General features: G+C 44.7%; 1 protein-coding gene across 3 annotated transcripts in view; it reads left to right on the top strand.

Annotated features, from left to right (window-relative positions):
* Positions 1 to 893: 893 nt before the first annotated feature.
* Positions 894 to 25,322, top strand: part of LOC147432788 (binding protein) — a 252,004-nt gene continuing 227,575 nt past the window's right edge. Inside the window, exons 1-3 of one of the 3 annotated variants that reach the window (XM_086492599.1) lie at positions 894 to 1,130; positions 1,225 to 1,361; positions 21,905 to 21,968. In XM_086492599.1, the coding sequence (XP_086348725.1) occupies positions 1,228 to 1,361; positions 21,905 to 21,968 (198 nt within the window). In that variant the 5' untranslated portion in view covers positions 894 to 1,130; positions 1,225 to 1,227. Of the gene's footprint in view, positions 1,131 to 1,176; positions 1,362 to 21,904; positions 21,969 to 22,656; positions 22,678 to 25,322 lie in introns of those variants that run through there. The other 2 variants (XM_086492600.1, XM_086492601.1) reach the window with 2 other exon arrangements.

Here is a 25,322-nt window from a genome sequence, read left to right on the forward strand (position 1 = left end):
GATTGTGTTATGAATCTCTTATTTTGATCATTTTCACGTGATGATGGCATTCCATTTCTCTCAAATTGTTACAATTGCTGTGGAAAATGCCAAGGGGGAGAACATGGTGATCCCATGCCCATGCACCTTCCACCTGAGATAAACTCACGAAGGAGGGAAAGAGAAAGATCTAGTATTATTCATGAAGACATGCTAGGGTTTTAGAACATGGGTTTCAAAGCATAAATACTTGTAGTCTATATCTCAAAATTTTGTGAATACATCTCTACTGGGAGCAAATTTCAGAGTCTCTCTCCCCCCCCCAAATCTCTCTCTCTTTCACACACACATTTAAAATTCTAGGAAACATTACCAAAATACCCATGTAGTTTGTGATAATGCTTAAAATGCCCTTGGAATTTAAAAAAATCCCAAAATGCCCTTGTATCAAATTTGGATGGATTGCTTCAATTTTCATATGTTTGCTGTTTTCAATGATAAAAAGGTAAATTTAATGCCTTTCACAAAGATTTCCACCTATTAGCTCACAATTAGTGGCATTTACATCTATGAAAAATAAAGTCTTTTATTTTATAAGCCCAAAATATCATCAGATATCCTAGCTCTAATATCTTCTATCAAGGGAGAACCAATCTTCCTATGGAAAGTTGCAAAACATATTGTCTTATGAGATTGGTCATGAATAATTTGGGAATTTGGCTAAAATGTAAAGGCATTTAGGGATTTTTTTCGCAAAATTTGAGGGGTATACTGTACTGGGATTTTTTTATAAAAACATTTGAAAGGCTTTTTGGGAATATTGATAGTTATTTTGGTAATTATCTTTTTTTTCCCCGCAATTTAATAAGCTAATCGTTGAATAGCTGCTTCTCTGGTACCTAATAGTTGCTTCTTTCTTGAGAGGCACTCTTTTCACGTCAAAAAAAAGCTGTGTGCCACTTGACCGCGATCCACTTCACCATCGCCATTGCTGTCGGACCTGCAGCAACAGGTGTTCGTGTACTCCATCGTCATAACCGAGACAATTTCGCCTTCAGGAAACCAAAGAGCGAAAGCAATTTTTTTTGGTGTCTTCTTCAAGCGCACCGATCACCTCACTTCATCTTGGTGGGCGACCGTTCAACATTTGGATATCCTCTTCTTGTTTGTTACCACTTACTGGTTTTTCTTTCATAGACATGAAACCAGAAATCGTGCATTTCCCAGTCTCTTAGCAAGGCACACAGCATGAACATTGTAAGAGGTGTTGCGGGCCTTCTTAGAAGAAGCTCCAACACTTCAAGCACCTCCGAAATCTCTTCTGAGGAACCAAAGCAACACTTGTTCGAAGATAATTGTTGGGCTGAGATTGAATTTAGCAGGTACTTGTGCGCTTCATTATGAGTTAAATGGCATAAACATACACTCAATGCTAGCTGAATAATGTTTATAAATGTACATGGTATATGAGATGATTATTGTATTCTTGTTTGGTTGTATGACTAAGTAGAATTATATGAGATGATTGTTGTAGCCTTGTTTGCTTGTATGACTTAGTGAAAACTAAGATGGCTTCAGTATTCCATAGAAAAAATACATGCTATGCCAAAAAACTTTGTAGTACTGAAAACGTTCAAATTATAGGTATGTGTGGTTGATGCACAAGCTATCATTTCTTACGAAGGATGGGTTGCAAAGGGTGCTGATAGCAATTATAGCTATTATAGGCAAGCATCTAAAAGTTGAAGGAAGATCTTACAGTCTTAGTGGGTTCCCGTCAATGCAAAAAACTTCCACCCTTGGATCATGCAATTATAGAAATTACAGGCAAGCATCCATAAATGTCAGGAAGATCTTACAATCTTATTGGCTGCCCATCAATGTAAGATACCTCCGCTTAAAATCATAGAAGGCTTAGTTGATCTACATTGAGCTATCACTTCTTTTGAGGGATGAGTCGCAAAAGTGCCCAGAGCAATAAGAGCAATCATAGGCGAGTATCTAAAAGTGTAAGGAAGATCTTACAATCCTTTTGGCTGCTACCGATGCAAAAATTGTCCACCCTTGGTTTATAGGAATTAGAAACGAGCTTTTAAAAGTGTAAGGAAGGTTTGACAATCTTACTGGCTACCGTCAATGCAAGATACCCCCTTGGATCATTTAGTTTGTGCTTTTTTATCCTTAGTTCTTTGTTGTACACAAGGATCAATGTAAAATGTATCTAAATAATGATATTGGGCTGCAAAGACTTATTAAGATCTTGAACTCAGCCTACAAAATTTAGTGAAGCTTCAGAGTTTGAGAGTCCAACCACTCCTTGGGGATTCAATTGATGCTACATAGATTGTTTTGTCAAGGAGCATAGCATCCTTGACAACATTTTTAGATTATTGGAGGCCTTGGCCAATGCCCATATTGGCAATGAGGATCTTATGCTTTTGTTACTTGGCTTTGAGGAATCTTATGATCGGGTGAATTGGAGCTTTCTTGAGGTGTCTATGCCGAGGATGAGCTTTTTGGAGACCTCGATAGGGGGGTTGTAGCAGTGTATTCCTAGTCAGGTGCTGATTGCTGGGGGAGAGGGTCAAGGTTTGCATTGACTAGATTGATGAGGTTTGCATCTCTCTGGATTCGTCCAATCGGTCCCGGGGACTGGTGTTAGGGAGTGAGGGCTGTTTTATGGCTGCACGGCGAGAGTGAGGTTTTCTCATGTCGTGCTTAGTCATGTTTAGCTTGGGTTTTTGTCTTCATTCCGTGGCCAATAGGCTCCTGCAGGTTGTGGGCATTTTTCCCAGCCTTGCTTGTTTTTTCCCCAGGCCCCGGTGGCCTTTTCTCCCCGTTTTTCCCATTCCCCCCCCCCCCCCCCTTTACCAAGCTGAGGGTTGGATCTTGGTTGGGCAGATTTGTAGAGGAGCTATATACAAGAGGGCAGGGGAAGGCCTTAGGAGGTGTATTGTGCTCAGCCAGCACGTCGCCCCCACCCGGGGCAGCCCTAGATGGGGTGGTTGGGCAGCCCATTGGGAGGGAAGCCCCCGGGGAGCAACCCATCCTAGCGGTTTTGGGCAGCCTAGCGTTTTCTCCTAGATCTGGCTACGGAATAGCACCTTGGCGACATCTTCTCCTTAGGGCAGCCTACAGACGAGCGATCACGTACAGAGGTAGACCATCTCTGATGTAGGCTAGGAGAGCAGAGGATTCCTTTTTCTCTAGAGGACAACCATACGACCGTGTATCCTCTCTCTCCAGATTCATTTTGTTGCTAGGACTAGATCCATGTTGTTGCCGGGACTAGATGCAATTCACTGTGTGGATCCAGCCTATGCTGAGGCCGAGGCAGTGGTCTTGTGTGCAAGAGCAGATGACAATAGATTGTAGCCATTGTAGTTGTGTGTACCTCGGGTCTATCCATTGAGCCATGTCAGATCTATGCGGGACCACCGTTGGTCACTTGTATGAGTAGTTTGTTATGAGCATGGAGAGCCTTTCCCAGCTCTCTCTCTCTCTCTCTCTCTCTCTCTGTGTTAGGTGCAGCGGAATGAATGTTGTATTTTCTCAAGATTAGTGATCTTTATTGCTCAAGGTTCCTTTTAGTTCTTAGGGAAAGAGAGAGCTTTCCGTCTTGTAGAGTGTTGTGGTCATGAACAAAGTGGGTGGATGTTGTGCATGCAAATGAATGAGACTGAGAGAAGGAGAGAGAAGAGATACGACAACGAGAGGTTGTAAAACCCTCCTCCGAAGGCCCCACTCTCGTCGGCGAGAGTGGTCTATTATTTGATTGCACAAAGGTGTACAATGCGTATGCAATGGACTATGCAACTTGGTCTATGCCGACGACGACGACGACGACGACGACGACGGCGACGGCTGAAATCTGAGATCTTCTAATCGCTGAATTTCGGGACTGTTTCGGTGGCTGAAAATGACTGTTTTGGCTGCGTTTTCTTGGCTGAAAAATGAGGTTTCTTAGGGCTGAAAACTGATGGTCTTTACAGGCTGAATCTGCTACACTTAAGGTGAATAATGCCGCTCTTAATTTGCTGCTAAAATCCAAAAACGCCAGGGGCTGAACTTGGTCCTTCTGTCGCCGGGGTTCTGCAAATGCAAAAACGCTAGGCTGATTTGCTGTGTCGTGATGACGCCGGGGCTGATCTGCTGTGCACAAATCGCCAAGGCTGATCTGATGCAAAAACGCTAGGTCTTCTGTGGAGAAAACGCCAGAGTAGTCGCGGGGGTTGGTCTTGCTGAGAAGTTGCCTGTTGAGCAAGGTGCTCCTGCTGCCTCTTCTCCCAGAAAGTGTTAACTTTGGTTTGCTTATATATTAACTTAGCAAATTGCCCTACCTACTTTTGTAGGAAAGTCACTTAAAAATAATAAGTGAAAATCCCAATAAATAGGAAAATAGGCTAAATGCATTGGAAAAATCCCCTAACTGATGCTAATGGATTTTGATGGGAATTCCGATGATCATGCTGTGTGCAACCGGAGGATATGCATCTATGCTCAGTGACTGGGCATGCACGGTCTATCTACGAATAGACTCACAAAAGTGCCAGATCACTGCTAATCTAGACTTGACTGAACTGACTGAACCCTGCTATGGTGTAGCTTGTCCACGGACACATAGGGTTGGGATGTGTCACGTGACATCCCCTCCTTTTCAAAGTGAGGTACTGGTACCGAACTGTATGGCGTCGAGGGAGATCGCCAACAGCATCCGGAATCCTGGAAGGGACTCTTCGCCGGCCCACTCTACTGTGTGGGTCGAGCGGTACTTGAACTTCATAAAGGTCTGCAACGCTTGCTTCTTTGGGCCGCGCCGAACACAAAGTCTTCTGAATCTCCTTTCTTGCTTCAACTTCTTCTAGAGACTTGCTTCTTTCGTCTTCAAGAATCTCCATGGCTGAAAATTCCTGAAACCATCTCCAACACAAAACCATGAACATACCCATTCCATGTAAAGTGAAGGAAAAAAATCTTGTCTTCTCTAAAGACTGTGTATGCAATGTAGATGAACTAATAGACGGAGTGACAACCCGTTCATCAAACACATGCAAACAATGCGTCGAATCTTTTCTGTTTGATCGAAATCAATCAACTGTGGCAAATCACAATGGAAATGCCCATGCTTGGTGCTCATACTTTCATGTGCTCTTTCCGAAACTGTGTCATGCCAAGGAAGAGACATGGAATGTGACTTCCTTACATACATACTTTTCAACTTTTCATGCGCAATCCGCATACATTCGTGCTCATCCACGAGAGAAACGTGCTCAACATATAGTATGTCATGCCTAGAAAAAGGGATCACATAACGATGCTGACTAAAATACAGGAAACCTTCACGAATGAAACACTCGAACAATGCGTGCGTATCAACCATGCGAGAACACAATACTTCCTGTGATGGTTCTTTGGACCAAGGCTCGAGAGCCAAGATCGCCTCTTCGGGATCTATCGAATCTTCGTGTGGGGGATCTGTGGACCTCGACTCGAAAGCCAAGATTGATTCTTCCTGAATGATCGAATCGTCCTGTGGGGGTTCTTTAGACCTCGACTCGAAAGCCAAGATCGATTCTTCGTGATTGATCGAATCTACAACGAGGTTAGTTTCGCTAGGAAAAGCATCCACGAACACATCATCCTTGTGAACAATCACATCATCTTCATGCAACTCATCATGCTTGTGAGAAAGCACATCTTGATCATGCAAATCATCATGCTTGTGAGAAATCACATCTTGATCATGCAAATCATCATGCTTGTCATTGTCATCCAAATCATTATGCTTATCAATGTGCTTCAAATCATCATGCAAGTCATTGTCAATCAAATCATCATCGTGCTTCACACAATCATGCAAATCCTGTGTATCATGCGATGGAGAAGAAGAGATTGAGAGTCTCCTTTTTCCGATTTTGTTGCATCTGTGCCTGAGCTTGAGAAAAGAGTCGCAATAACTCTTGCATTTGTGCTTTGTTCTCGCGATAAAATTCTGCTTCTATGGCTGCCCTTCTTTCTTGGTACTTACGCTCGATGGCTGCCATATCTTCTTCGTAGGCTTTTCTTTCTGCTTCTCTTTCTTGGTCCAACTCCTCCATAGGAGTTAGTGCAATCGTTGTCGTAGATGGGGAAGGGTCGGAAAAACCTCCTGGTAGGGAAAATTCTTCTTCGCCTCTCTCATGCTCATCACCTCCAAGCGAAGCATCCATTCCGCTTTGAGTGATGACCATTCTGCAATCGTGGGTTCTTGCGTTCTTAAGTCCACGAGGGACTTGGGTTCTTGAGGGTTTTGGGTTCTGAAGTTCACGAGGAACTTGGGTTCTTGGGGGTCTTGGGTTCTTGAGGTTCTTGAGTTCTGAAGTTCACGAGGAACTTGGGTTCTTGGGGGTCTTGGGTTCTTGAGGTGTTCTGTCGCTTGCAAATCGCGTTGGAGAAGGATCTTCTCTTCACCCGAGTTCTACTCCTTTCTGCGGGTGCACCCCTTGGCGGCCTTGCGCTCACGCCAAGGTTGCTTTTTCCCACCTCACGTCGATTGGCCGGCCGCTAAGTGCACGGTCCGCTCTCAATGAGTGAAAAGAGACACAAGGGGAGGTTGGACAAGCCCTTCTTTCTTGGGATTCCTGTTACTCTTCAACAAAACACGATTAGGAATCGCCACGCCCAAGTAAACTTAGGTTTGTGCGACCGCAACAAGCAAAAAAATTCTTGTGGTTCTTTCCTTGAGTAATGCAGAACACTTCCAAAGCTTTGATACCAATGTTAGGTGCAGCGGAATGAATGTTGTATTTTCTCAAGATTAGTGATCTTTATTGCTCAAGGTCCCTTTTAGTTCTTAGGGAAAGAGAGAGCTTTCCGTCTTGTAGAGTGTTGTGGTCACGAACAAAGTGGGTGGATGTTGTGCGTGCAAATGAATGAGACTGAGAGAAGGAGAGAGAAGAGATACGACACCGAGAGGTTGTAAAACCCTCCTCCGAAGGCCCCACCCTCGTCGGCGAGAGTGGTCTATTCTTTGATTGCACAAAGGTGTACAATGCGTATGCAATGGACTATGCAACTTGGTCTATGCCGATGACGACGACGATGGTTGAAATCTGAGATCTTCTAATCGCTGAATTTCGGGACTGTTTCGGTGGCTGAAAATGACTGTTTTGGCTGCGTTTTCTTGGCTGAAAAATGAGGTTTCTTAGGGCTGAAAACTGATGGTCTTTACGGGCTGAATTTGCTACACTTCAGGTGAATAATGCCGGTCTTAATTTGCTGCTAAAAATCCAAAAACGCCAGGGGCTGAAATTGGTCCTTTTGTCGCCGGGGTTCTGCAAATGCAAAAACGCTAGGCTGATTTGCTGTGTCGTGATGACGCCGGGGCTGATCTGCTGTGCACAAATCGCCAAGGCTGATCTGATGCAAAAACGCTAGGTCTTCTGTGGAGAAAACGCCAGAGTAGTCGCGGGGGTTGGTCTTGCTGAGAAGTTGCCTGTTGAGCAAGGTGCTCCTGCTGCCTCTTCTCCCAGAAAGTGTGAACTTTGGTTTGCTTATATATTGACTTAGCAAAATTGCCCTACCTACTTTTGTAGGAAAGTCACTTAAAAATAATAAGTGAAAATCCCAATAAATAGGAAAATAGGCTAAATGCACTGGAAAAATCTCCTAACTGATGCTAATGGATTCTGATGGGAATTCCGATGATCATGCTGTGTGCAACCGGAGGATATGCATCTATGCTAAGTGACTGGGCATGCACGGTCTACGAATAGACTCACAAAAGTGCCAGATCACTGCTAATCTAGACTTGACTGAACTGACTGAACCCTGCTGTGGTGTAGCTTGTCCATGGACACATAGGGTTGGGATGTGTCACGTGACACTCTCATTCTCAGATCAATGATCTCTCTTTTCCACAGTTGCCTTGTTCATTCATGTGGCATTGTAGGTGTTCTCTTGTGTCAGAGGATCTTATCGGAGTCGAGTCAGATTGGAGTCGAGGTGTTCAATGGATCGGATGCCAGCTCTTGTCTTCATCGCATCGTCCGTTGCCTATTCAGACATGGTATCAGAGCCCTAGGTATCATGACCACCTTGGTTCTTTGGTATTGGCTGATCCGGTGCCGTTTTGAACCATGATTATTATGACTTTTTAGTGATTATCATCGAGACCGCACCAATCATTTACAGATGTCTTGATGTACTAAATCTCGTCACTCGAGATTCACATCCACAACATAAAACGTTGCAGTCATTTCATCCCACAACGTATGGCAATTGTTTATGTACATATCATAAAGTCTCTAGGGAAAGTACTGTCAGCATCGCCAAAGTCTTGTAGAGAAGTTGGGTGACTCTATTTCCCTGTGGATAATTTGTGACAAGAGGAGTGGAGTGGCTTCCCTCTCGTGCAACACACACTCAATCCGCTGATTCGGAATGCACTCGTGGAATAGTCGGCACTAAACCAAAAGCCTGAAGGTAAAGCTCTAACAAAAATAATCTGTGACAAGAGGAGTGGAGTGGCTTCCCTCTCGTGCAACACACACTCAATCCGCTGATTCGGCGTGCACTCGTGGAATAGTCGGCACTAAACCAAAAGCCTGAAGGTAAAGCTCTAACAAAACTGAGGAGGATTTGTCAATTTGTCCATCGACTTTGCATTAAGAGCTGTGTAGTTCCTAAACTTGACCAAATACCTGTGGAACTTGACCAATGTCACGTGCACACCTAACCCTATGTGCATGTGGACAAGCTATTCCTACTTCTAGGGTTTAGGTAGCCTAGAAAGTGTTCTGGCACCCTTGTGAGCCTGTACGTAGGCCGTGCATGTCTAGGCACTTAAGAGTAGCCGCATACCCTTTGATTGTACAACCGAGAATCATTAGCATCAGTACCCAGCAAGGCATCTATATAAGCAAGACAAGGGCGCCAATAGACAACATAAGAGGCAAAAGACACAAGGAGGTTCAACAACAAGCAGTTCCTCAGACTCTTCAGCGTTTTCTCAAGAAGCAACAAGGCTAGCGTTGTTACTCTCAAGCAATAGGATTTTCCAGCCTAAAGGAACAGCGTTTTCAGCCAAAAGGATCAGCATTTCCAGATTAGCCCTTAGCCACGCCGTACCGCACCATCCCGTAGCAGATCCTCGCCGCATTCTCCCTATTGCAGCAGTTCAGCCGGTGATCAGAATTCAGCCATCATTTCAGCCAGCGTTTTCAGATTTTAGCCATTGACGCATTAGATCCACAGCAATTCCAGACTGCCGCGTCGCAGTTGCATCTTCAACAATTCACCTAGCGTTTTCGGATTTCAGCCATTAGCCTCGCAAATCTCGACCTTGACGGCGACGCCATCGTCGTCATCGTCACAGTCATCATCGTCGTCATAGACGTCATCATCGTCGTTGACATTGTCGTCGTCAAATACCTTAGCATCTAGAAGCATTGTACCAGACTTTGTGCAATCTAAAGCAAATACCTCTCTGGTAGTAGAGAGGGGGACCCTTGGAGGGGGGTTTGGGACCCCATCTGGTGTCGTCTCTCTCTCTCTCTCTCTCTCTCACTCTCATGCACTTTGCACTCACAGTTTTCCACTCTCATTGTTTTGGTCATTGAACATTCTCTCATTAAGTCAAGGAAGGCTCTCCCTTCTCGTCAGTAAAAGGAACCTTGAGCACCCACTGATCACTCATCCTGAGCCATACACCATCAGCGGAAGTCAACTTACCTTTCACTATCCTTTCCTTGTGTGCTAGGACGTGCTCTGGTTTCTATCTTTGGTTTCTCTTGAGGCTCCTTGTCCTCTGGCACTTCTCCCTTTAAAGCTCTCAATAGACTCACATGAAATGCATTGTGAATCCTCGGATATCCGGTAACTCAAAATAAAGGACACATTGTTGATGTTTTCAGAAATGTTGAAGGGCCCATAGTATCGCATACTTAGCTTGGAAAAAGCTTCACCTTATCCTTCATTTTCTGTCACGTGCATATCTAACCCTATGTGTACGTGGAGCGTCGTGGACAAGCTACTTCATGACATGGGTTTAGTTCGGTTAGCTTAGGAAGTGTTCTGGCACTTTTGTGAGTCTGTTCACAGACGGTGCATGTCCATGAGTAGATGCATAACCTTTGGTTGCGCACAACATGATCATCGGCATTGCCATCAAAATCCATCAGGAGCATTTTACAGTGCACAAAACCTATTTTCCCTATTTTAGCCATTTTTCACTTATTATTAATAAGTCACTGTGTTGGGAAACTGGGTAGGGCAAAGTTGCTAAGTTAATATATAAGGAAACTGGGAGTCACTTAGTGGAAGCAGAAGAAGCAAAGGAGAGCACAGACAATCTCTTGCAGCAGGCCCTCTAGCGCGACTTTTCAAGCAAGAACCCCCCCAAGAACCAAGCGTTTTCGGCAAATTCAGCCCAAGAGTCTAGCGTTTTTGGATCCTTCTACTAGCGCCATCAAGCAACAATATTCAGCCAGCGTTATGTTCTCAGATCGCTGCAGATCAGCCCCAAGATTGGCTAGCGAAGCCCTTGTTGCAGATCCCTACCGCATTGGTGTCGTAGCGAGGAAAACCTTAGCATTCTTGGCGTTTTTCAGCATAGCAAACCATCATTATTTTCCCTGCTGTACCAGCGTTTTTGTAGCTTCTGTCCAGCGTTTTCAGCCATAAGAAACAGCGCTTTTCAGCCCTAAGAAGCAGCGTTCAGCCATCAAGTTAGCAGATCAGCCCGCGACTTGGTGCAACAGTTACCGATTTGCAGCATTCAGTTTTCAGCTTTAGCATCGTCATTGTCGTCCTCTCCGTCAACATTGGCATCGACATAGCATCATCTAGGACTCACAGCATCAGCACCTTGTATCAGATTTGTGCAATCAATAGCAATAGACCGCTCTCGCCATAGAGAGTGGGGCCTTTGGAGGAGGGTTTGACAACTTATTTGGTGTCGTATTCTTCTCTCTTTATCTCTCATTCTCAGCACCTTCATTCATAGTGTTTGCCACTTATTTGTGATCATTTGCACTCTCTCACTAAAGGAACGGAAGGCTCTCCCTTCAGTAATCAAAAGGAACCCTTGAGCACAGTTCGGAGCACTCATCTTGAGCAAAGTTCAACATTCACATCCACTGCACCTTACATTTTCCTCAGTCATGCTTTTTTAAAACAAAGAAGCACCCAATCTCCTTGCTTCAATTGCAAGATGCTTGTCTGCTGCATTCGTGTGCTGTTCTGAGACTTCTGCAAAGCCTCCTTAACCTTCGCATAGACAGTCTCCACATCCTGAACAAAATGATCTGCCTAGAGATGACATCCGAATGTCAGGTGCAATGGAATTGAAATGGGGAAGATCTACTTTTACACTTCCACAAAAATCCTTTCCTTCTTTCCTTGCATTAGTGATTGCTTTGTGCTTGAATGATGGTTCCTTTTACTTCCCCCTGAAGAGAGGGGCTGAGAGAATGCGACATAGATGTGTAGAGGGAGAGAGAAAGAGAGAGAAGAGAATAGCGACACCCGATCGGGTCCCAACCAACCCTCTCAAGGGACCCCTATACTGTTGCCGATGCGGTATTTGCTTTAGATTGCGTAAATGGAATGTATACCTCAATGTAGACTCTACTGACTCGATGTTGACAAATCACCGTGGTAACTCTTCAGGAAGAGGCACCTCCGGGGCTGATTTGATGCACCTTGGATCCTTCTCGATGTGGGATTGTGGATGGTCACCAAGGGGCTGATTTACACTCCCGATGTGAGAGGAATGAAGGGCTGAAAACACAGATCTTGACGATGCCGGTGATTGACAGCAATGGAGCACTCAATGCCGGCGAGGGAATGGCCGAGGTGAGGGCTCAATGGGCTGGCGAAGTACCGAACCGCAACGGGACACGCATGTAGGCCACTTGCGAGTGGTTTCCGTCGCGAGAGGACGGCTGAAAACTGAAAACATTGGCCTGAACTGCTGCTGTTTGCTAGCATTGAAGCTGAAAACAAAAAAACGCTGCTGATCTACTGCTAACCAAAATGCCAGGGCTGATTTGACCTGCGAACGCTGGCGGATCTGCTAACTGAAAATGCTGGCTGATTGCTGAAGGAAATGCTGGCTGAGTTGTGCTTCTTGGCGCTAGATTGCAATTTGCCAAAAACGCCAGCATCTGATGTCCCGTTTAGGCCCTCTCTTCATGGGATAAACCTTTTAAGGTCTAGGTCGGGCAACTGTCCACCAGACTTTCCAACAATAAATCATAAAAATGATTTATAAGAAAATAAGTCCGAGGGTCCAAATCTAGGTGCAATTGTCGCACATCCGCCCACCTGGGAATCCGATCGATGCGGGGAACGGCTCGTTGGATTCTTCTAACCTAAAACTACATGCTCATCATCCTAGGTGGTCTAATAACATTTGTCAAAACATGTATACAAACCATTTATGGAAGAAGTTTCCAAAACTGAAAAACCTAATCTAATGGACTTGTTCGGACATGCAGGTCCTGCGAACAGGCTCACAAAATTGCCGGTACTAATCCTCCTAGGATTCTAGACATCCCTATTAAATAAGAAGGGGAAAACTGGCTTTGGAAGTTGATGAAGCATGTCCACGTGGCACACATAGCCATGTGCACGTGACATCCCCTCTTGCTTAAGGTGACGTACGGCTACCGATCTGCATGGCCTCCTTGTATGAGGCTAACAAATCCCGATAATCGATTAAGAACTCCTCATCCACCCAAGCCGCTTCATGTGTACCTCGATCCTTGAACTTTAGGAAGTATTGTCTTGCTTGCTTCTTTGTTCCGTGCTTGAATCGGTGCAAAAGAATTTACTCCGGCTCCATAACTTCGGCTTCATCAATGATCTCCGGTTGCTCCTTGTCTGGAACGCTCCTTGGAGGTCACCCTGAAACAATTTAAGCCAAGAAACATGGAAAATATTATGCATTGTCCAAGAAGGTGGCAAACGTAATTGCATGGAAACACCATTTACGTTTTTGATGATCGGAAACGGACCATACATACGAAAAGAGAGTTTAGGAAACCTGTTATCAACTTGCTTGAGACGTTGCTTCATGATCCTTAAAAACACCCAGTCACCCTCTTTAAATGAGAAATCTTGCCGATGCTTGTTAGCATGCCTAGAATAGGACTCTTGAGCCTTGCTAACCCGAAGCTTAACACTCTTGAGGACCTCAACATATGTTTGAATAACACAATTAACATCATTAACTTCAGAAATTGACCTAGTCAACAAAGATTGACAAGATCGGCCAAATGCCGCCTCATAAGGAGTACGACCAATGGCACTTGAAAACGTATCATTGAGGACAACCTGAACTAATGGAAAATATTGCTCCCGCTTAGATTGCTCATCATGCACATACGATTTGAGAACATCAAATGCCAATTGATTGTAAATTTCAGTTTGTCCATCAGACTGTGGATGAAATGCAGATGAAAAATTCAACTTAGTGTCAAAATTCTCAAATAAAGCACAAGAGTGGGAGGAGTATACACCGAAGGGTTGCCAACACAACCAAAAACATAAGAATTTTTTTTTGTTTTTTTTTGGGGATTAGCAGATTAGTGCAAAATCTTTAAAGCTCTGATACCAATGTCAGGTGCAGCGGAATTGAAATGGTGAAGATCTAGTTTTACACTTCCACAAAAATCCTTTCCTTCTTTCCTTGCGTTTGTGATTGCTTTGTGCTTGAATGATGGTTCCTTTTACTTCCCCCTGAAGAGAGTGGCTGAGAGAATGCAACAGAGATGTGTAGAGGGAGAGAGCAAGAGAGAGAAGAGAATAGCGACACCTGATGGGTCCGAATCAACCCTCTCAAGGGCCCCCCACACCGTTACCGATGTGGTATTTGCTTTAGACTGCGTAAATGGAATGTATACACAATGTAATACCTCAATGTAGACTCTATTGACTCGATGTTGACAAATCACCGTGGTAACTCCTCAGGAAGAGGCACCTCCGGTGCTGATTTGATGCATCTTGGATCCTTCTCGATGTGGGATTACGGATGGCCACCAAGGGGCTGACTTGCACTCCCGATGTGAGAGGAATTAAGGGCTGAAAACGCAGATCTTGACAATGCCGGTGATGGAAAAAAAATGGAGCACTCGATGCTGGCGAGGGAATGGCCGAGGTGAGGGCTCAATGGGCTGCTGAAGTACCGGACTGCAACAGGACACGCGTGTAGGCCGCTTGCGAGTGGTTTCCGTCGCGAGAGGACGGCTGAAAACTGAAAACGCTGGCCTGAACTGCTGCTGCTAACCAAAACGCCATGGCTGATTTGACGTGCTAATACCGGCTGATTTGACCTGCAAACGCTAGCGGATCTGCTAACTGAAACCGCTGGCTGATTGCTGAAGGAAACGCTGGCTGAGCTCTGCTTCCTGGCGCTAGATTGCAATCTGCCAAAAATGCTAGCCTTCAATGTCCCTTTATAGGCCCTCTCTGCATGGGATAAACCTTTTAAGGTCTATGTAGGGCAGTTGTCCACCAGACTTCCCAATAATAAATCATAAAAATGATTTATTAGAAAATAAGTCCGAGGGTCCAAATCTAGGTGCAACTGTCGCACATCCGCCCACGCAGGAATCCGATTGATGCAGGGAATGGCTCGTTGGATTCCTCTAACCTAAAACTACATGCTCGTCATGCCAGATGCTTACCATGGTGTTGTAACATTTGTCAAAAGGTGTATACAAACCGTTTATGCAAGAGGGTTCTAGAACTGGAAAACCTAATCTAATGGACTTGTCGAGACATGCAGGTCCTGCGAACAGGCTCACAAAATTGCGGGTACTAATCCTCCTAGGCTTCTGGACATCCCTATCTAAGAAGAAGGGGAAAAATTGGCTCTGGAAGTCGATGAAGCATGTCCACGTGGCACACAGAGCCGAAAGAGGAAGCTTATGATCGACAAGACCTTTTTGTGCTCTCTTGAGGGTAGCCCATCTGGCGCTCTGGGACAATTAGTATCTCAAACTCTGATGATCCATGCACACTATGAAATCTGCATGGAGCAAGTAATGCCTCCATTGAATCAAACCGTTAACACTGCCAAGAGCTCCTCCTCGTAAATCTATGCAACCCTCTCTAGTTTAGAAAACATCTTTCGTTCGCAAGCTATGACATGGGCTTCTTGCATTAAGACCGCTCCCAGACTGCTTCCAGAAGCATCACAATAGATCTCAAAAGAATTCTACAAATCTAATAACTTCAACATTGGCCTTGTAGTCAACTTGTCCTTCAATCTTTGAAAAGCTATAATCTGTGAAGGTCCCTGCATGAAAGGAACCCCTTTCCGAGTGAGGGTGTGCAACGACGAAGCCTTCTCCGCAAATTGTCGAATGAACAGTCTATAGTAGGAGCATAATCCGAGAAAACTCTGTATATCATGCACATTCCAAAGAGTTGGCCAATCTCGTATTGTAGCTATCTTGGTTGGATCCATATCGACACCTTTTGTAGAGACAATTGTACCGGAAAGTGTTATTTATGAACGGAAGAACTCACGTTTCTTGCCATTTGTTACCAATCTGTGCTCCCTTAAAGCTTGAAATACTTTCAGCAAATGCTCTCTTTGTTTTGTCTTGGATTAAGAGAAAACATTATGTCATCAAAGAATGTTCCCACAAACTATCATTGCTCTATGGAATGTTGCAGGAGTATTCACGAGTTTGAAAAAATACTCGTATAATCCAAAGGACGTCCTGAACGCGGTCTTGTATATATTTGCAAGAGTGATCCCGGTATGATGATAGCCTCTGTTTTGATCAATTCTGATAAAGCAAGTAGAACTGTGTAATCTGTCAAGTATATGTATATCATTGATTGTGGGTATGGGAAACCTGTTCTTGATCGATGCACATACTCTAGGATCTGTCTTTCTTCTAAACTATCAGAACCGGGGAACAAAAAGGTGATGTATTGTATTGGATCAATCCCTTCTTCAAAAGCTCTTGCAAGTATTTGACTCATTATCTCTTCTTGTTGAGCGCAACTCAATTATAAGGGGGTCTATTTGTGTGAGAGTGCGTGTGTGCGGAAGCGTGAGAGAGTAGAGAGAGAGAGAGAGACAGAGAACACAAACGCAAGATATGGTGAAGACGGGGCGATCAACCCCCCATGACTACCATGAGCAAAAGACCCAATACACTATAACCAGATGATGGAAGTGGACTTGGGTTACGTGCGACCGCAACAAGCAAAAAAATTCTTGTGGTTCTTTCCTTGAGTGATACAAAACACTGCCCAATGTAAGGTGCAGCGGAAGTGAATGTTGACTTTGCTCAAGATGAGTGCTTCCGAATTGTGCTCAAGGGTTCCTTTTACTGACACAACGGAGAGCCTTCCGTTCCTTTAGTGAGAGAGTGCAATGATCACAAAACAAAGTGAATGCTACTGTGAATGAAGGTGCTGAGACTTTGAGAGAGAGAGAGAGGGAGAGAAGAATACGACACCAGACGGTTCTCAAACCCTCCTCTAAGGGTCCCCCTCTCTATGGCGAGAGAGATCTATGCTATTGATTGCAAAAATCTGGTACAATGGTCTAGACGCAATGAACTTGCCGATGATGTCGACGACAATGATGACGGGCTGAAATCTAAAAACGCTAGGGCTGAAAAGCTGAAATCTGCTAACTGCTGACTTTCTGTTGATCTCTGACACTGTGTCGGCGAGGATGGCGACGGCGACGACGCGACGACGATGCGCTGAAAACGCAGATGCTGAAATCTGCGGACAGCGGGCTAAATCTGAAAATGTTGGCTGACTCGACGGTACGACGAGGATCTGATGCAGGTAGGTGAGATTTGCGAGGCTAAGGGTTGAATCTACAGTGTCTAAGTGCTGAAAACTGAAAACGTTGATGTGCTTGGGCTGATCTGATGCCAGGTTTTGCGAATGCTACGCTAAGTGCTGCAAACTGAAAATGCAGGCTGGATTTGCTACTGATGAAAACGCTAGGCTGAACCTGCTGCAGAAATGCTGATGGAGGAAATCCAAAACCGTTGGCTGCTTCTGTTGGTTGACAACGATAGGGCCTCCTGCCGGTCTTGCTGAGAAGGTGCACTGTAAGTTACTGGAACTTTTGCTGCCGCTTCTGCCAGAAAGTGCTAGCGCTAGGTTTCTTTTATAGTAGCTTAGCAAATTTGCCCTACTCACTTTTCCAACAGTCATTGATTAAATAATAAGTAAAAAAATTAGTAAATGGGGAAAATGGGTTCTATGCATTGTAAAATGCTCATGATGGGTATTGAATGTCATGCTGATGATCATGCTGTGTGCAACCAGAGGATATGCAATTACTCTTTGCTTGGACATACGGCTTGCTCACAAGCTCACAAAGGTACCAGAACACTTCCTAAGCTGACCTGAACCCTAGACCTGAGATAGCTTGTCCACATGCACATAGGGTTAGATGTGCACGTGACAAGTCGCCATCTTTACCGAAATAAAGTTAGCCTTGGCTTCGTTGTCAAAGAAGATAAGCGCTTCTTGGTCTTGCACTGTGCCCCACGTCTTGTAGAGCTCCGTGTTGGGATCAGACTGGCTCTTGGGTGTGCAAGTACAATTTGGTACAAGTCCGGCCTTTGTTTTTGCTTTCTTGCTCACTCAGTTGCCTTAGATGATTCCGGTTTGTCTTCATTCTTCTCCTCCTTCTTAGGACACTTTGCCAAAATGTGCCTTGTCTTTCCACACCCAAAGCACTTACCTTGCTTGTAATATTCTGCCTTCTTCTTAGCAGACATTTGTGGTGTAGCAGATTTCTTCTTCAGTGACTTCTTAGATTTCTTTTTGTCCTTTGAGTCCCTCTTTCTATGTAGCCTTGGTCATTGGTTCATTTGTCGGATAAGCCAATGACCCAGTCCATGAGGAAAAACTATCCATCGCATGCTCCATGGGTTGCTCAATATTAGTAGACTGTTGTTTTGAGACAATATCACAATATCTCCTTGCATATTCCACAACAATAGCATTCCATCTGCTCCAAAGAAAGTTTCCTAAAAGAGGCCACTTGTAGAAACGTATCCCAATATCTTCGATTTTGTAGGTGGGGATAGTGTCTTCTTTCTTCATCCCTAAGTGGTTCCAAGCAACTAGCACATCTGCCTCATATTGAGGAGTTAGCCAAAGAGAAGAGAAGAACTTCTTGAATTTCACCCAATTTCTTGGTGCCTTGCTATGCAGTAAGAGTGTGGACCACCAAGTCTGAGCATTGTGTATTGAGAATGCTTGCTTGTAGCGTATCTGAGCTTCTAGCGTTTTCACTCTCTCCTCTCTTCCTCCAACGTTTTTGGCATGCGTGGGTTCTCTCCCTCTCTGTTGCTCACTCTCACATGGTATCAGTCGCCAGTATTGGGGAGAATCAGCAATCAAGCATTTGAAGGCTAGCGCTACCTTTTCCGCACCAATCCATCGCGGAAACTTGCCCTCAAGGGATCTAGCGTTTTCAGCCTGTAGCGTTTTTGGAGCACCAACCTCAGTGTTTTTGGCTCTGCAAACTACGATCTGCAACTCCTCCCCTTGGCACCCCCTCCTTGCAGCAAATCGCCCCCCCTTTGCACCAGATCTGCCTAGCATTTTTTGGTCAGATCTGCGTTTTTTTGGGGACTTCAGCGTTTAGGCTGCTGCTTTTTTTCAGAAAACGCTCAGTTTTTGCATCATTGGCAAGGATCCCTCCCTCGCCCCCCCTTCCCTCAGGTTTACTGCGTTTTACACATCATACAAGGTATCTTTGGGCGCCTTTCTGGACATTGGTTACTTGCTGTTTTTTCTGTCTTCAGCCATCCGAGATGGCTGAGAAGTGTGAGGATAACTCAAAATCAACTTCTGCGATGCTTCCGTACCGATCGGTGGCGTATAGGCCCGGTGAATCCTCTGTTACAGCAGCGTTTGCCACTTGAAGGTTGCAACGCTTGGGAAATATGTTGCCGCTTGGGTGGATTCGGTGCCCCTTGGTGATGTGTCGCTTGGAGCATGTGGCGCTGGGGCAAGAAGCTTCAGTCACTCCCTTAATCGGGAAATTGAGGCTCCATGTCCAAAGCTATGTGGACAAAGAGGACTTCTTTATCTCTCCTCTCAAGCATGAGGATATAATCCTAGGGGCACCATGGTTTGATCGCATGGCTGCCAATGTTAAATTCCCTAAAAGGAGAATCTCCTTTAGGTTCAGGGAAAAAGATATGTACATAGATACTAAGGAAATGGGTAACATCATACCCATTGTACATACGCAAGCTTTCAATAAGTCAATAAAGAGCTCTATTTCCGTGTACATGATTTTTGTTAAAGACTCTCAAAATGAATCTAATGTTTTAGCAAAAGAAAATATACACCAATCAGAAGGAATTAGAGTTATCCAATTAACGCGAGGAGTCACCAGGGAAAGGGTGCAATTCAGCCAGCTTTCAGAATTTCCGCCAAAGGGTACTCAGATGAACAGGTACACACTAGAGCTTGAAAAGGCACAGACTTTTGCATTGACCCATGCAGCACACGAGCATCACGCTTGTACACAACCATGCTGCTGTCTCTGGTCTTGTATAATACTAGAACATAAGTAACTTCGGGTTACCTCATGCTGAGATGTGGGTGTACCACCACCTTTCTTCTGCTTCCATGCAACTCCGGGAAGGGCGGGAGAGGGTAGCGGCGAGGGTGAGAGGCTCCCAACCTTCGGGTCTCGGGAAAAAAAATTGCTCTGATACCACTATAAGGCTTCTAGTTGCTAATCCTTAATTAAGTACTTAAACTCATGAATAAGACTTGAGAAACTTGAACTGAACTTAGAAACAAGATTCAGAAGACTCTGTGTTGATTGATTGATGACTGCTTGAAACTCTTATATAGGAGACGAAGAGACATAAATGAAAAGACACGTCTCATGGTGAAGAGATGCGACTTTAGACGTAAAGACACATCCTTTCGGCGAAGAGCTGCAACCATTGGGTGAAGAGTCGCACCTGTAGAGCGAAGGGGTGTGATCAGTCGTCGAAGGGGTGTGGCTTTTGGCGAAGAGGCACGTCTTTTGGGCGAAGGGATGTGACCATCCAAGCGTAGGGGTCCTCCTTGGCATGGCACTTCGCGTATCTGCAACTAGTAGTAGATGTAATGCTGTTAACATAGTCAATCGTGACAATCGTGATTGGATTCTAGATAGTGGTGCCTCATGGCACATGACACCTTCGAAGGATCTTTTGTCCAACATGCGACAACACTGTGGTACCATCTTTTATTGGCGACAAATCTGAAATTCATATTCACAGTGAGGGATCTATGGAGTTAATTCCCGACGGCAGAGGGGGTATGCATATCTCCAAGTGTGCACGAGGTGTGCAAACTTGGCATGGAGGTGATTTTTACAAAGGATGCGGTATTTATTTGGGATCAGCAATCCGACAAGGAGGTCAAAGGGGGCTCAGTGGAATATGGACTCTACAAGCTGCATGCTCTTTCTTTAGCGACATGGAGACCTACAAGTTATCTTTGGCATTATAGATTTTGTCATTTGAACAATGATGCTCTTCTGCTTGCTTTTCGTGAGCAGATGCTTACAGGCTTACTTGATGTTGGGAGTAAGCATGGGAAATGCATTATGTGCATTCGTGGGAAGCAACATCGAGAATCAGAGGGCTGATATGGAGCCAAAAATGCTAACTACTGCAGGCTCTTGCAAAACCTCTAGGACAGGTCTGCTGCTAGCGCTTGCTCAATCTGATGCAAATTGATGGAGAACTTGCTCCATTTATAGGTGAATCTTGCAGGTTATAAACCTCTTAAGGCTTAGGTAGGGCAAAACCTGTGTCAAATTCTTATAAAATAAATCATTAAAATGATTTATTAATAAGCTTGACCGGGGTTAAGTTTCTTGGTGAAACTGTTGCACATCTGCCAACCTGTGTATCCGATTGACACGGGGAATGACTCATTGGATTCCTCTAACCTAAAACTACATGCATGTCGTGCAAGATGGTTCCAAAACTAGAAAACCTAATCTAATGGACTGGTTCGGACATGCAGGTCTTGTGAACAGGCTCCCAAAATTGCCGGTACTAATCCTCCTAGGATTCTAGACACTCTTGTCTAGGGATAGGTGGAAAATTGGCTCTGGAAGTCGATGAAGCATGTGCATGTGGCACACAGAGCCATGTACACGTGACACCTGGTTGGGGTAAATAAGGGTGGATGAGGAAGTTGTAGAAGAGGGGGATTCTTATATTTCCAGTACTACTTGTATGTCATTTGAATTCATAGGCTAAGGCCTAGAGGTGGAGTATTTGGTGGCAGTCGTTTAGCCGACTACAACGACAACTCAAGGACGTATTGTTGCGAGTGTTGATTACTTCTCTCTCTTCACCGTTGGTAGTATGGCTTTACAGCCAAACATTGGTAATATGGCTTTACAATTTTGGCCATGGCTATGCCCTTTTGTGAGGTTGTTAGTTCCAGTCTGGTTACGGAAGCCATAAGTATGCATAGAGAAAAGGGCCAAATGGAAGCCTCAGGTGCTACTACAGGCCTATAGGCAACAAGTTCCTCATATAGAGTGATTCCATTCCCCCATTTCTACCAGCTTTTCAGAGCTTGAGTGATGGTTTGGTGTCTAGAGTGCAAGCTGGAGGATAGGTAAAAATCTAGAAGAACTTGTCATCCTAGGAATGTTCCTTTACGAATTTCTGGTTAAATGGCCTCTCTGGTAAGCTCTTTTTCTTATTATTTTTTTGGGATCTTATTTACCCTGAGGCGTTTTTAGACCCGATTAATTGCAAAAATACAAGTAGAGGGAGGGGAAAGATACTCTTCTATCTACTATGAGACATGCATTAGTGGCCAGCTGGCATATTGAAATTGTTCATTATTTGTTTGGCATATGCTGTTCCAGCTCTAAAGTTTGAGGTGCTGGTGGATTTTGTGACTGCAGTGACATTGATGAAGAGCGATTGTTGGGGTCCCTGTGGGAGCGCTGGAAAGAGCTATCACAGAAGGTATAGTGAGTATTGGTTACTGAAAATGAGATGCCTTAACTTCAAGTGCTTATAACAGGCTTATGTTCTTCTACAAGGAGGTTGGAAAATTGAAAATATCACTGAAAAACGCATGGTTACGTCTGTTTTGCATATATAGTTGAGAGGTTTGAAAAGCTATGCGGCATTTGAAGGATGAAGAGGATACTGATTTATGGTTAATGATGAAGAAACTCATATGCAGACCTTTAGTTCGACAGTCATTATTGGGCAGTGATTATATTGTAGGGACATTGTAGTGTTTGGTCGTTTCTATGCATTATGGAGCTGATGATTACTTTTCTTCAGAGATGAAGACTTTTGATCTGTCTTCTTCCCCCATGATCTTCTGATACACCACGAAGAGCAGCTTGAATTGAAGAACTTGAGAAAAGGTCAGAGAGGAGAATTTAGCTTGAGCATCTTCAACCCCGCAAGACAAAGAAAACTGAAGGAGAGAGCATGCTACCAACTTGCAAGATCATCATCAAGGAGCAGGACAAGGAAGTGGGAAGAGCACTCGCTCCCATCCCAATCATTACCAACCACAGATTCTGCCAAGACACAGAAACAAACAGCGGGAACAAGCACAGGCAAAGCAAGCAAGCAAGCATATACACACACCTCTCACACCCAAGAGTGCAACCCATGCACAACATGTAGACTGGAAAATTACAAGAAAGCAAGGCAGGTAAGAGAGGAGGTTTTTTTTTTTTTTTTGGGGGGGGGGAGAGATGGAGATACCGCCAATCATTGGAGACGGCACGAGGCCTGCAACTGGCTGAGGGGCCCATGGTGCGCGCACAAAAGGCCGGAGCCGTGTCCTCCCACTTAACAATAGAGATGGTGAGGCTAGCCATTGACAGATTGCACACAGGGAGGGCACATGATCATGATGGTATAGTGACAGAGCATTTCATACATGCTAGAGATCATATTGATGGTTTGTGGGCCTTCATGTTCAATAGGGCCATGCGTGAGATGGTGAGGCTAGCCATTGATAGATTGCACACAAGGAGGGCACAAGGTCATGATGGTGTAGTGGCAGAGCATTTCGTACATGCTAGAGATCATATTGATAGTTTGTGGCCTTCATGTTCAATAGGGTCATGTAAGAGGGGTTTCCTGAGACTTAGAGTACGTCTACGATTGTACCACTACTTAAGTCTGGAGATCCGACCCTGCCAACTAACTATCACACTATCATGATTGGCCACTCATTAGCCAAGCTATATGCATCCACACTTGAGCATGAGTTGAGCAGACAGGCAGAGAGAGAGGCGGCATGGGAGAAACAAGATTTGCCGCTATCTTGGAAAGAAGGTTTACTTAAATTGCTGCCTAAGCAAGCGCTTTGTGAGCGATTCTCTCATTGGCGCCCGATTACTTTGATGTCGGTGGTTTATAAGATATTGGCTAAGATGCTGGTGCACCGCATTAAGGACCATCTTTTTGCAGGACTCCATCAGGCTCAATATGGTTTCATTCCACGTCGCTAGATTATGGATAATCCGGCTAATGTTTTGATTGGCATGGAGTATGCTAAGTACACTCAACAAGATGTGTTGGTTATACAAGTTGACATTGAAAAGGCCTTTGACACTGTACAATGGGACTTCATTGCTGCCACGATGAGGTGCTTAGGGTTTGGTCCTAAATTCGCCAATGTGGTTCCTTTTTTGTATGCATGTAGCACGTCTTCAGGGATATTGGAAGGTGAATTAACTGAATCTTGGCCTCTTGGTTTTTTAGTCAGGCAAGGCTGCCCCCTTAGTGCTCTGTTGTATGCTATTGCTACTCACCCGCTGTTGACTTATCTTGATCACTTGACCTCTGTTGAGCGTCTTCATGGTCTGCGGTTAACTTCGGGGCGTACATTCGTTGGCCAGGCTTACGCTGATGATTCGTTGTTTATGCCCCGTAATCAACAGGCGGATGTCAAGGTGATTATGGAAGCCTTGGAACTTTTTGGCATTGCGGTTGGGCTTAGAGTCAACTTTTGTAAATCGAAGCTTCTGCCTCTCTGTTCTTGTGATTGGCATAGTTTGTTGTGGCCAGGTGAGATTGTATCTTCAAATGTGATCATTAGGCATTTGGATTATCCAATTGGATGGAATGTTACTCACTCTCAGAAAGTCAATTGGGTTATGCAACGTTTGAATGTCAAATTGCATTACTGGAAGCTATCTACTTGGCCCTTGCATGCTCGTTAGTGAATTGTTTAGAGTATCTTGTTGGCATATGTTCAGTTCTTTTTGTGACTGATGCATTGGCCTCGCCGATGTCTTGATTTTATATTGTCGGACATTATGTCCCATTTGTGGCAGACTCATACTCTGAGAAAAGTCTTACACTTGATGTTGATGGAGAAGCTTTGCACTCCTAAACATCTTGGTGGACTTAATATCTTGGATTTACGCAGGCATGTGCTTGCGAGAAAAGCTATGTTGTTGCCTACTCTTGTGCAACAAATTCAACCTTGGACTTTGATATTTGCATTCCTCGGTCAGCACGTTGTTACTTCTGCTTTTGGCCATTGGCAACCCTCTCTCTGGGAGGTGGTTTTTGGCAAGATGAAAGGGCACATTCCTGGATGTCCTCTTGCTTCCACTTTAGTATCTGCCTAGAAAGAGGTTACGATGCATTTATCGTGGAATCCTTGGCAGGAAGGTGATTTGATCCGTTTGGAAAGTCTCCATTGGAGCTGGGCATTCTCTCTTACTTTGGTCGACCGCTCCCCTCGTAAGGCTTACTTTCTCTCTGGACGTGGCATTCGTGTGGTTGAGGATGTGGTCGATGAGGCCGGATATGTTTTTGAGTTTCCCTTTGCTGCTCGCCGTTTTGGGTTGGGCATGCATTACCGTCAGTTTTGGAGAGAGCTTCAAAGCATGCTGCTCGATTTTTTGCTTGTTTCACCTTTGCTTGATGGTGATCGCATATTTGATTGGGCCCTTCGGGGAACACCTTTTCGAGATATTTCTGCAGGTCGAATTTATGCTCTTCTTCTACCACAACCATGGCTTGATGGTCATTGTAATGCCCTTTGGCGCATGCACAAATCCGACCTCTGGTGGAGGAGGCTCCTCTCTGCCTTGTGGAAAATACATTTGCCTTTGAAAGAGCGCTCGTTTCTTTGGCACTGTTTGCTTGGAGTGCTTCCCGTTGGCACTTTTCTTCGGGCGCGTCATATTCGTCCTTCTTCTTGCGTTCGTTGCTCGACTGTAGAAGAGGATATTTGTCACTTGTTATGGGATTGCTGCGTTACTAGAGACTTCCTTCGCCGTGTATCGGCCTGTATGCGGCTCCGTTTTCTTGGGGTTGTCTTTCACAAAAGGT

This window comes from Adiantum capillus-veneris, chromosome 20 (genome assembly GCF_014529385.1).
Source record: "Adiantum capillus-veneris isolate H3 chromosome 20, ASM1452938v2, whole genome shotgun sequence".
In the NCBI taxonomy this organism is placed as follows: Eukaryota; Viridiplantae; Streptophyta; class Polypodiopsida; order Polypodiales; family Pteridaceae; genus Adiantum; species Adiantum capillus-veneris.